The 13,539-nt window shown below is 38.1% G+C and overlaps 1 protein-coding gene across 4 annotated transcripts in view; it reads right to left on the bottom strand.

Annotated features, from left to right (window-relative positions):
• The window catches only part of LOC136864209 (WASH complex subunit 1), a 214,543-nt gene that overhangs the window by 52,264 nt on the left and 148,740 nt on the right, over window positions 1-13,539 (bottom strand). For 3 of the 4 annotated variants that reach the window (XM_068226211.1, XM_067140907.2, XM_067140908.2), the window contains exon 9: window positions 5,070-11,165. The exons of the other annotated variant lie outside the window; for it this stretch is intronic. In XM_068226211.1, the coding sequence (XP_068082312.1) occupies window positions 11,034-11,165 (132 nt within the window). In that variant the 3' untranslated portion in view covers window positions 5,070-11,033. Of the gene's footprint in view, window positions 1-5,069; window positions 11,166-13,539 lie in introns of those variants that run through there. 4 annotated transcript variants of the gene reach the window in all.

The following is a 13,539-nucleotide window of genomic DNA, read 5'->3' as shown; positions in this document are numbered from 1 at the left end:
TTAAAATAATTGTGTATAATATGAAAGAAAATATTATATATGATTTGATATTCCACAATATTTTAATTTCATCAATTCCCTTACCTCAGTGTTGCTGCACGTTTCTCTTCTGCTGAAATGGAATGCTATTCTATTACTTGCAGTACGATCCTTTCTATTATCCAAGATATTGTAAAATGTATCTGGCCTGATTCAATAATATTCAAGATGTTTTTTTTTTTTTTTCCATCTTAAAGCATTCCATGTAAATGATGGAATTCACAGAGTTCATGTTGATTTTCGTAAAATGGGTGCAATGAATACCTTCGTCTATGTAAATATGTAGATATAAGAAAACTATTTTCATGTAAAAATAACTCTTCACATACAGAACTCCATCACTTGTAAAGAACTTGCTCAGACTGGCATCCAGTCAACTATCGAGAACAAGCGCGAAAGTGTCTACTAGCTACTAGCACGTTAAAGCGCTAGTAGAAGCAAGATATTCCATAACCACAGACCTATAATACTAAAGTCTGTTTTGATGGAGCGTATGTGGAATTAAACTTACGGCATGCTTCCTGGTATGAAATACCATTCAGCATCTAAATCTCCTGGATATCACTGAAATAAACTGGATAGTTCCTATCTCAAGAATGGAGCCCGGGGCTGTTTGTGCACCTGTTTGGAGGTGTGGACTGCTCCACGCCATGAGTTTCTTTTCCTCAAGTCCCAGAAACAGAACTGTTTGAACAACAAGATACCACACATTCGAACCTTTGGCTGTTATAGCATTGCATCGCAAACAGGATATACGGTCTCACATCACAACAACAGTTTGTTAATTTGACTTTCTCCGACAACGACAGCTTAACGAGTTGATGGAAGCACCGGTTGTAACATCTTTGCCGTTGACTTTGCGCCTGACGTGTGTCACGCAATGGTTCTTCAGGACTAGTGTTGGCTACTGAATGCATGATTCGAAGCAGTGTATTGATTCATTCAAGTGTCCAAGTAAATCGATTCACAGGAACGGCGAGCTCACGGCACACGATTCAGCTTACTCCCAGCAGAGTGTGCCGAGTGGCGCACTCACTGGACGTTGACGAGGAGCCGAGCTTCCGCTGCAGCGAGACAGTGAATCATGGCACATCGAAAGAATCATGAATGAGCGCGGCTCAGTGAGACACAAGATACACACCGCTCCTTATCGGCTCACCGGACACTGGCGGAGAGCTGAGCTTCCGCTGCAGCGAGACATACAGTGAGCCATGGCACACCAAAAGAATCGTGAACGAACACGGCTCAGTGATGCACAAGATACACACGGCTACTTATCGGCTCACTGGACACTGGCGGAGAGCCAAGCTTCCGCTTACAGGGAGGTTTAAATAATAGATGGATTTATTTGCAGTGTTAGAAAGGTACTCAAAACATAATTATGAAGTAGCTAGTAAGTAGGTAGGCTATTATGTTATACTATTTATTAGTGAGCCATGGTACACCGAAAGAACCGTATGCTATAATGGACTCTCGAGCTCAGCTCATTTGAAAATAATACCCATTTGCATTCACTGTCCTCTTCTTACAGGGAGGTTTAAATAATAGCTGGATTTATTTGCAGTGTTAAAAAGGTAGTCAAAACGTAATTCTGAAGTAGCTAGTAAGTAGGTAGGCTATTATGTTATACTATTTATTAGTTTAATGAATCTTAGTATTATAACTTAGTTGACATTTGATGATTAAACTCTACTCTAGCCTGCCCTATGACTATGAGTCATGCTCATGACCACTCAAAGGTACCTGTTTTATATTGGGAAGAATGGCTCAGTATTCTCTCAGTTCATACGTCATATCGTTGCACAAGACTTCAATCATATGTGGACAGACGCAATAACTTAACCAACAGTATGTTGAATCAGAAAACCAGCGGGCTACTGTACATCTCGGGTAGCCTATACAAAATATGACGATTTAAAAAATCCTCAGCTGATAGAAAAATATATATTTTCAAAAATGACTGAGCGAGTTGTCGTGCGGTTAGTATCGCGCAGCTATGCGTTTGTATTCGGGGTGGTGGGTTCGAATCCCACCGTCGGCAGCTGTTAAGATGGTTTTCCGTAGTTTCCCCATTTTCACACCAGGAAATGCTGGGACTGTACCTTAATTCAGGCCATGGCTGCTGCCTTCCTAATCCTAACCTTTCCCACCCTGCGTCGCCGGAAACCTTTGATGTATTAGAGTGACTAGCATTTTTTTCTAAGAAAGGAGTTCATAGTATGAATACCAGATGGCAGCTGCAAGCACTGAATGCTGATGCTGCTGTCTTACCAGCACATACTACACAGATGCAGTAGGAGTGGTGACTAATGTGCCATGAATCGGATCACTGTATCGATATAGTAACTTGAACGGAATCAAATGAATCGATTCAGTAAAATGAATTGAATGTCCCATCACTATTCAGGACTTCCATTAGCTTATTGCCAGTGTTCAAGATCAGGTCACGGTGGAAGATCAATGCACAAACCACATTCGGAGATTTATGCTCTTCCACTTTGACGGCTATTTCATGAAAATGGTTGCATTTCAGCATCCAATCATCCTGAGCTGTGATGTCAGTCTTCAGTAATAAGCTTCTATTGCACATCTTTTTCAAGTTCTCCTGTTTGTGGTACTAAACAGGATTGATTTTACCAGTTTGAAATCATGCAATCTGTTCTGGCATCAACTAGGAACCTAGGGACGTTGGATCCTATTCTTTCAAGCTGCGCTAGTTCCTATGGGGTTGCACCTTATAGGGAATCAAAAGTTAAAGATAGTTGGTGGACCACCCTGGACAGGCTTTGGACATTTCAAAGCCATGACTGAACATATTCTCTCCAATTGCCACTGACTCCAACTACAAGCTGCTTCTACAGCCGCCATCCAGCCAAGGCAATATCCCTCTGTGCTGGAAGGTATTACCCAGGGTCCATTGCTTAATGATGCTGTATGGGCATGTATACCGTAGCATATACAGAGGGGTTTCAGCTTGGGCATATGACTGAGTGGGGACCTGTGTTTTCAGGTGGATACTACTGCAAAGTTACATGGCACTTCCGACCAGCAGAATGTGGTTTGGGGCGCAGTTGCACGCATAAGAAGCCCTTCCCCAAGCAGCACACACATTAAATTTTGAATCGGTCAAACCTTCAACAGTAAACCGATGGCCACATGACCCTTTTAATCATCTTTTACAGGCAGGGATTCCATATGGATGAATTCACACCCTTCCAACCACAGGAAGTCAATTCAAGATTCCAATGCCAAAGTCCAGTTCCCTGCCAAGGCTGCCCCATTAAGTTGCCTCTTATGATGAGCAGGGGATACTGTGGTGTATTCTATGCCCCCACCCACAGGGAAGAAGCAAATAAAAATCAAAACATCAAAATGAGATCTTCTGACTTAAGGTATCATTTGAACGGTACACGGGAAAAAGGGGGAATGTCATATCTTCTACAAACGGAGATAATTAAATTTGAAAGTTTCAACCTTTAATACTGTCTACAATAATACATGTACATCAAGTATTATATTACGTAACATTAGCCTAATATATTGGTATTGTAAATAGATAATAATGAAAATATGGAATTAAGTTTTATAATTGAAAAAAAAAAAAAAAAAAAAAACCGGAAAATGAAGTAAATACACATTTGTCACAAAAATAAAGGGGAATGTCAGTCTTATAAACTATCACGGAAATAAAGGGGAATGTCACTTTTAACAAAACCTAACAAATAACATGTCAATTAATAGTGAAGAAGTGTATCAATGAATGATCTTTCCCCTGGTCCACAAAATGATCTAAGGACATGCAGATCAGAAAATTTTGCTGTAGAGATTGGATGTAAACCTGAAATAGAAATAAATGACATATTTAAAATCTCAATCTTGCCAGCATGTTTGCGAATGTAGAGCAACTTTATGTACACTAACTCTTGCACTTACATTCATAAGATGCCTACGGAAGAACAAACTCACTACCTGGTGTTTCTGGGAAGTGTGGAGTTGATTTTGGAGCATTTACAACAGGTTGTTCCCAATGGCCATTGTAACTGTCTCTGTATTCCATGAATCGTGGATGCTCAATGGAGATGACAAGTTCCCTTACAGGACTTGTTTTAAAAGGGCAAACTTTTCTGTACAACGGAGTCAAAAACTTGGTCCACGGACGAATCATTGGTTGATCAACTTCGATTACATGGAAAGGGAAGGGCTTATTTTTGGCACTTCTAAAATGATCCGCCCAGTCTTCTGGCATTTCAGCTGCAAATTTCCGATTAATTAGTGCCAGGTTTCTATCGCACTCTAAGTACGAGTGCTCGTGAATTGGAAATACTATTTTCATAGACTAGAGGCGTTTGGCATGATGTACTATAAAGTAGAGAAATCTGAAAACAGTCCAGTTCTTGTTTTGTCCACATGCAGAATCACAGAAGATTGTCAAGTGTTTTATCTCGTCCCCAAGTTCACAAAATATAAAATGATGTAACACAGAACACACTTCATCTGCTGCTTTATGTGCAACTGTCTCTGGGTATGTATAGAATACCAAGTGTCCACTACACAAAACATGTATATTGAAGGAGAACATCGACAGCTGTCTATGGTAATCACGTCGTTAGTGGATAAATTAGGTATGCATAAATTCTTTTGGAAATCCATCACTATTGCCACATACCAAACTGATATTCCCCCTTTGTTTCTTGTTCTATGGTGACATTCCCCTTTCATCAATTGTACATGTATCCTTAAACTTGTTATATTTCTGTGACAATTCTCTTTACTTGGTTGTACATTGTCTTAAACTATTCTCCTGACCATAAAGTATATATTGGTAGTGTTAATTCACTTTTTGTTTTACACTGACATTCCACCTTTTCTCCATGTACCCTTCATTTCCTGGTGACTCTCACATGTCAATTTGTTGATCAACTGCAGAAAGAAAAGCTTTTGTCAGAAGTAAAGTATGCCTTCTGAAAATGTTTCTAATATTAAGAATTTCAGGTATCGCAGAAAATTGAAATTGGAGTCAAATACAACAATTTGTTAAATACAATTTTTAATATATTTACATATATTTATGTATAATCTTTAGCATACAAAATACCATACTGTACATTTAAAAAAGGTATATTTCAGGAACATTGTTCTGTATCATAACCTGTTCACTAATAAATTTAGTTAAAAAAATAAGAAATCTAAGAATTGCACACACTAAACATGCTATGTTAGCTACAATTTTCATGAAAACTGCTTAGGTCCAATACAATCCTTATGTATTCCTTTATGTAAGTCTAAGCTTAATTCTTTACATTAATATGCTTCCATAAACAAGGGACCCTTCTGAAGTCATAAACAAAATTCTTCTCAAACAGAAATTCTTATAATATACTTATCACAAGGAAAATACCTCCACACGCCAAAATAGAGGAACATTACTCCAGTGTGTGTTTGCATTTTCTGTATATAAAAGAGAGGAAAAAAATTGAAGTTATTTACCAACAGCATCATATTTAGACACTTTACATTAAAAAATTTCAATAGCTGCTAACATATGATAGCTACAGTACATGCTTAATCACCTATAACTGCTACTGGTCCTAAGTAACATTAAGACAATAGGGGAGAATATTTTACCCAGAAGTCTTTCTTTTATGAGCTAAAAATTTTACTGGCACAGGTACATCACTCAACAATGTGCATCCTTGAATGATAAATGACTGTGCTGCAATTCATCCCTGCAAGCCACTAGCCAATTGTACCACATGCCACATGTTAAAACATGCCAGTGCATCATGAAAACAGGCTGCCTCGGTGAAACAGTAAAGGCGTGCTCAGTTCACCCGGAAGGATGCGGATTCAATTCCCCATCAGGAAGTTAAAAAATTTGGAAGCAAGATTTTGACTTCTGGAGAGGCACATGACCCCGAAGTTCACCCACCCTAGATCAAAAATGAGTGCTATGTTAATTCCTGGGGACAAATGTGGCCAGACATTAAGTTAACAACTCTATCCCATAGAAAGCTCAGCTTATGGATAGCAGATATTTTTTTTTACGTCCCACTGACTACTTTTACGGTTTTCGGAGTTATGGATAGTAGAAGCCTTTACCTTTCACTCCTCCAGGGGCTTTCATAACCTATATGAAAAGGTGTTTGCTTTTTCTTCTTTTAGTATGTTGTGAAACTCCGAAAACCATAAAAGTAGTTAGTGGGATGTAAAGTCAATATTATTATTATTATTATTATTATTATTATTATGTTGTGAAAATAGGATTATAAAAGAAAAAATACAAAATACATAACGATACAGCTAAAAAAGGGGCATATTGTACAGAAGCACAACAGACACAAATGCTGATATGACAACTAAAAGCAATAACAATTGACTTCCCAACTGCCGGCAAGAAAAGAGAATAAAAGAAAATATAGTTGTATAAAATCAAATAGACCTTGAAGAAAATATACTTCATATAATAATAGGACCTGTAAATAAGTATAAGAACACATCATTTCTTATGACCATATAACAAGCTTTTATGAACAGAATCACAATATATCACTCCTCAGCAAGATGACTTCAGTTTAACTTGTCATGCTCTAGTTATACATGCCTTACTGAAGAGTGAAGACATTTCTTAACAAGTACAATGTAATCATTTTGTTGCATTACGTGTTGAAGAATGCTATTTGTTTTATGTCGCACCAACACAGATAGGCCTTATGGCGACGATGGGATAGGAAAGGCCTAAGAATGGGAAGGAAGCGGCCGTGGCCTTAATTACGGTACAGCCCCAGCATTTTCCTGGAGTGAAAATGGGAAACCACAGAAAACCATCTTCAGGGCTGCCGACAGTGGGGTTCGAACCCACTATCTCCCGGATACAAGATCACAGCTGCGCACTCCTAACCGCACGGCCAACTCGCCCGGTTGTTGAAGAATGGGCAGTACCAGTTTCCTGAGCTATTCTCCGAAGTGGCTTATGTGGACCGACTTGCAGACTTATCTGTATATCTTCCAACATCTCCTGTGAGAGATATTCTCCTTTGCCGTTTTTTCCTATCAGTTACAGAACCAATACTATGCAACTTGTGAAAGAGTTGTTGCAGGCACCATTTAACAGGTTTCTTCTTCTTGTGCAAACAACATTTGAACAAAAATATTCTCTGCACTGTAGTGTACTTAATCACAAACAGACCTTGCAACACACCTTACAAATCCATAAGTTACTAGCTAACTGAGCAACAGAGCTAAGCATCTGCTGCATCAGCTGTTAACACTTCTTACCAAGCCATACTGTGCTCACTTGGGGATTACTCCAGCCTGTGACTAGAAGTGCAAAGTCTTAAATTATACTCCCTCTATAATGATATATAATATGAGGGTTGGGGCAAAAGTCATTATAACTATTTTTTTCTTGCAGGTATGTGATCGGATCACAAACTGCTATTTGTCACATGGAAGCTAAGCAGGCATAGTGTGTATTCAAAACAACAGATCGGGAGATAGTAGGTTCGAACCCCACTGTCGACAGCCCTGAAGATGGTTTTCCGTGGTTTCCCATTTTCACACCAGGCAAATGCTGGGGCTGTACCTTAATTAAGGCCACAGCCGCTTCCTTCCCAATCCTAGCCCTTTCCTGTCCCATCGTCGCCATAAGACATATCTGTGTTGGTGTGATGTAAAGCCAATAGCAAAAAAAAAAAAACCAGATGGCTCTGTGATTGCTGGTAGTAGTGCAAAAGAATGCTGTGAAATCAGTTGTGTGGCAAATTGTGCCTGATAATTAGGGGCCAGATTTTTAAAAATGCATATGCAAATGAATATTTTGAATGCTCACATATATTTTGAATGTTAGTACATATATAAGATATACTTTTCTCTTATGTGCGATCGATTATCTATGATTTCTGAATGAAATGAAAAATATAATGATCTCTATATATGTTGTACATCTCTTGGCACAACGAGAAGCCTTCTCTGATCAAGAAAAGTGCATATGAATCCAGGCCCTACTGATAAAGAAGAGAATGACGATCTTCCTTAGCGACATGATGGACCCCAATGCAAGTGACCAAAAGATGATAATTTGTACCTGGACGACTAGTGGAGCAGGACAACCACAACTCAAAAGGACTTATCCCTAGCAGAGATATTCTTTCAGACACCTGCCTGGTCACTAGAGTTTTCACACCTATACTGACACCATTACTACCGCCAAGGATTCTAGAGTCCATGGTTTCTGGAAAGAAGACCCAGGCATAATCAAGGCTCAAGAAGACTGTATGTTCAGAAAAGATGGAAGAATCTCCTGCATATTCATTGAGGCCTTGTCTTCCATCACATCCCATGGCACTACAGCCCTTGAAGGGCCTTGGCCTACCAAGCGACCGCTGCTCAGCCCGAAGGCCTGCAGATTGCGAGGCGTCGTGTGGTCAACGCGACAAATCCTCTCGGTCGTTTTTCTTGGCTTTTTAAACCAGGGCCGCTATTTTACCATCAGATAGTTCCTCAATTCTAAGCACGTAGGCTGAGTGGACCTCAAACCAGCCCTCAGGTCCAGGTAAAAAACCCTGACCTGGCCAGGAATCAAACCAGGGCCTCCAGGTAAGAGGCAGACACACTACCCCTACACCAGTGTGAATCATTTTCTGAATACATCAGAAACCATAATTAACAGATTATCAGGTAAACCTAACAAATTGGTTTGATCTCACAGTGTATGATAATACAGGCTATGAACAACAGGCAGCCTACCAACAGTCACATTTTGTGGATATCCTCCCAGCTATCATCATCATCATCATCATCATCATCATCATCATCATTTCTTTGCTCCAGCAAGCCAGATGCGGTTGTGTACGAGCCTCCTCCAGTTTGTCCTGTCCATCCACAGATGTTCATATATGCGATGCCAGTTTACATCTCTGATTTCAAGGTCATTGAAAATCTGCTGCTCCCAAATATCACAAGGTCTTCCTCTTGGTCTCTTTCCAGGAACACTGCGGTTCAAGTATGCTTGAAGAGTTCTACAGGGATCCATTCTTGTCATGAACACACCATAGCAATCTCTTTACTTTGAGGCTCTCCAGCAAGCTTCTTTCCAATCCAAGCTGTTGTTGGATATCCACATTCCTTATTTTCTCAATTTTTGTTCTTTGTAGATAAAAACAGAGGAACTTAATTTCTGCTGCCTGAAGACTACTCTTTGTTGATCCAGTAAAATGTTGCTACTTACAGACCACATGTCAATATAGGTACCAGATACATTTTGTACAAACTGATCATGGAAATTAACAAACGTTTCATCCCAAAGTATTTAATGTACAGCATGATATAAAGTGGAAGCTTTCTGTATTTTATTGCTAATGTGTTGATGTATGGCATTGTTTGAGGACAGAACACTACCTAAGTAGTGGAAGTTTGTCTACAATATTCATCTCCTCATCTCCAATTCTTAGATGAACAGTCAGTGTTTTTCTACTCATCACCAAGCCGATTGTTTTGGTTTTGCCAATTTTAAGACCTATGATCTAGCTAGTACTTCTGCTTCTGTCTCACCCCATATCATTACACCATCAGCAAAAACCAGGGCATTAGTTGTTTGATCCTTCCTTTTAACTGCTTTTAAAACCTTCATCCATTATGATTAAGAAAAGGAGTGGTGAAAGACATCTTCCTTGCTGGACTTCACTCTTCATTTTAAACCAACCTGACCTTTCATCCTGGAACTAGACACAACTCTTGCTTTCATCACATAATCATTGTACCCTCATGCTATGATTTCATCCAGCACTTTTTTATGTCTTACACATTCCCATATATGCCTGCATGGTACTTGATCATATGCTTTCTTGATGTCCAGAAAAGCTTCTCTTAGAGCATTCTGGTGGCAAAAATAAGGCCTATAATTGATCTATTAGGTCTAAATCCATGTTGTTCCTCAAGTATAGGTTCAACATATTTTCTAATCCTGCTCTCAAGGATGGATTCGTAGATTTTGAGGCCATGTGACAGAGTTACACCTATGTAGTTGGTATATTTCTTCCTTTCACATTTTTCAACAATGGTATGATGACTTCCAGCTTCCAATCATTGAGTATTACATTCTCTTTCCAAATTTTGTTCAGTATTCTGTACATCCACTGTCGTCCCACATCTCTGTGTGTTTTGAGCACTTTGTGTTCCAAGTTACCGTACGTTTGCAGGAAAATAATCCAACTAGGATTCTGACAGGACAACTGGCTGTAGCTACATAGACATTGCCATGTCTTAAAAAGAACACCTGGAATTGTCCCCAACGTATCTTACAACCTTAAGGTTAAAGGCCAACAACCCTGAGGCAGGCCTAAACAACAATGGCAGATATGAGAATGTGCGACACGCATTCCACAGAAGCTCAAAACAGAGCAAAGATCCAAAGAGCGGATCCTCCACCAAAGAGGACAATGCTAGGGAGATTGTGATGATGGTGATGATGATGATGATGATGATGAAGATGATGATTTAAATATGTAGTTTGCACCAAGAAGTTACTTTGTGTGTTGATAATATACCAAATGATTAGAATGTGTTATCTGCCTTCCAAAACAATGAAGTATGCAAAACATTTGTTTTAAACAATATTTTAAACTAAATTACATCATTCAACTTTTTAATAACTTATAAAATATGTCAATATCACTCAATGATTTCAAAACCTTTACATACCTTCAAAATTTGATTTATTCTACAGTCTTCTTCCCAAAGAATGATACATAACATGCACATAAAAAAAGAGACAGCACACATTTATTCAGGGACATAATTATTTTGCACTGTACAGGCGAACGTTTCAGTTAATGTACAAAATGAGATTAGATTATAGATGTAAATTAGCAAGCATGATCAAATGAAGGCATTCAACCAAATTCATGATAAAGACTTAAGCTGAAAAGAACTAAACAATACAATGATACACAATAATGGCCTGCATTCTATACCACATGACAAAAATATTATCACATTCATTCCCAATCATCCTCATCTTCTTCTAAAGAGGATGTTGCTTCATGCGCAGGTGGTGGTGGGATCATTGCTGAAACTCGATCCATTGCTCCACTGACAGATGCTTCTGGTTTGTTCATTCCAGATATCCCCTGTAAATAAAGATCTTTCCAATCAGTCAGAGAAATTTGCTAAAAGTTCAAGTACAAAATTCCATTTCAAAATAAGCCAAATTCTTAAAACAAAGAAAATCAGTTAGCACTGACTGTATTCCAGCTTCTCTATGAAAAGGAAATTATATAAACTAGCTTTAACCAACAGAAACAGCAGCATATTTACCTAATTATTTTATCTATTTCAACTCTCTGACAGCAGGTCTTGAAATGACCGCTTCTAGTTTATGTACCATAATTAACGATATACCAAATAGCTCATCACATTCACAGGGCACGATAGACTGAGCGACATTAATGACCTCTCGCTTAGGTGGCCCAAACCCAGCCATTGTATTTGGAATTTTTTATTGAAAAGTTGCATCCCTGTGGTTTGAATTCCATGCAAAACCAGAGGCCCTCTGTGCTGTGATCACATAAACCATTACAGGCTTCCTTTATTTCTTTCCATGAACCAACATAAATGCTCATAATTTTTTTTAATTTTAGAAATAGTCAGCAATTGTTTTTTACCAGCCGTATTCACTTTACCTTTCCCTCCGTTCCCTTTACCTGTGTTTATCTGGCTCCTTTATATCTTACACTTCCCACATCAAGACTGAAGATCTGTGATATGGTCCCACACTGAGTGTTGATGCCCACCCTCCTGATGAAGCAGGGAAACAGAAACAAGCTCGTCAGTGCCTGAGACAAAATGGATGGAAAGGAAGTGGGACTGATGAGGACTGCACCCATTTAAGCAAAGATGACAGTGATAAAGATGTGGAAAGTGTCTTTGTCCATTTATATTTTCATGTCTGCTCTTGTCTTCTCTTTATGTTGTTCCCACTTTCCACAATGATCCATCACTAATGTGTGTTCTTATGTAAGTTTGTATCTTTCTATATATAACTTTGACACTTAGTTATTCCTTCCTAATACTTTAAAAATAAAAATTGAGGGACCATCAGATTACATGTAAGACAAGTTTGATTATGCATGTTACAAACTTCCACCAAATGCTTCATATTACGAAAATCAAGGAACACAAGTTTTCACATCAAAATATTGTTACCCAGGTAGAAACCAGTACGGTAAAGAGGGCACGAAATGCAGACTGGCCGAAGCAAAGTAGGCCTTCCTAGATGTGTTTGTAGGAGTCGGCAACAACACTGTGCAATCAATCAACAACAAAATAAAAAAAGGACTACTACGACTTCTTCTTATTCTTTTCTTTTCCTTCAACAAAAACTTTTGTTGTTGTTGTTGTTGTTGTTGTTGTTGTTGTTGTTGTTGTTGTTGTTGTTGTTGTTGTTGTTGTTGTTGTTGTTGTTGTTGTTGTTGTTGTTGTTGTTGTTGTTGTTGTTGTTGTTGTTGTTGTTGTTGTTGTTGTTGTTGTTGTTGTTGTTGTTGTTGTTGTTGTTGTTGTTGTTGTTGTTGTTGTTGTTGTTGTTGTTGTTGTTGTTGTTGTTGTTGTTGTTGTTGTTGTTGTTGTTGTTGTTGTTGTTGTTTAGTTTAATTTTTTAACCAACATAGGACTACTCAGGTTTATGGAGGTTTTTCTTCTTTTTGTCAGCCCAATACTGTTTCATCCTTTCTGAACATAATCTTCTTTCTGATTCTGGAATCACTCTTCCTATTCTCTGCTTGTTGATTTTTGTCTGTAGTCTAGTGTGTTTATCTTTCAATATGTTGAGTGTATTTGTTTTGTATTTTAAATCTTCTACTGTAATATGCAACTCTCTCATATCTTCTTTAACCCATTCCAGTCTGGGCCTTAACATCCCTAACAAACGTTCTGGACTGGGCATTTTTAAGGATATTTGAAACATTATATCTCTGTACCTGTAGGAGATATTTGTATGATTCTTTTTTCTTTGTGCTTGTTTGAGCATCTAGTTTTGAAAAACGCTGTTTGTATGATGTCAACTATCACTTGAGATTTTAAAATTGTTTATATATTATACCATGTTTTGCGAATGGAAAGAAGGTCTGACGGATAACTAAGCAAGTACAGCTTTCTGAAATGCTGTTATATTTACCCTATTTTGCTAATATAAAATGTGCATTGCAATTACAAAACAAGAACAAAAATGAGTACAATATAAAATAGTAATTTTTCAATAATAATAGTAATAATTACAATAGTGAAAATGGGAGCTCTTATGAAATTTTTTTTTAATTGATAAATTCTGTCAAAAGTTACTCAAATGTAAAAATATTGTTCTATTTACCACAGAAGACTTCTGAGAAAGAGAAAATAGTCTTCTAAACAGACAACTTTACTAATATGTAGACAATCTTATGTATTCACGCAAATTTGAAATACGCGGGAACATGCGCTAGGCCATAAAACGAACTCCAATCATAATGA

Source organism: Anabrus simplex, chromosome 2, assembly GCF_040414725.1.
Source record: "Anabrus simplex isolate iqAnaSimp1 chromosome 2, ASM4041472v1, whole genome shotgun sequence".
Taxonomy (NCBI): domain Eukaryota; kingdom Metazoa; phylum Arthropoda; class Insecta; order Orthoptera; family Tettigoniidae; genus Anabrus; species Anabrus simplex.
The sequence above is the reverse complement of the archived record's forward strand: the minus strand, read 5'-3'. Positions and strand labels throughout refer to the sequence as shown.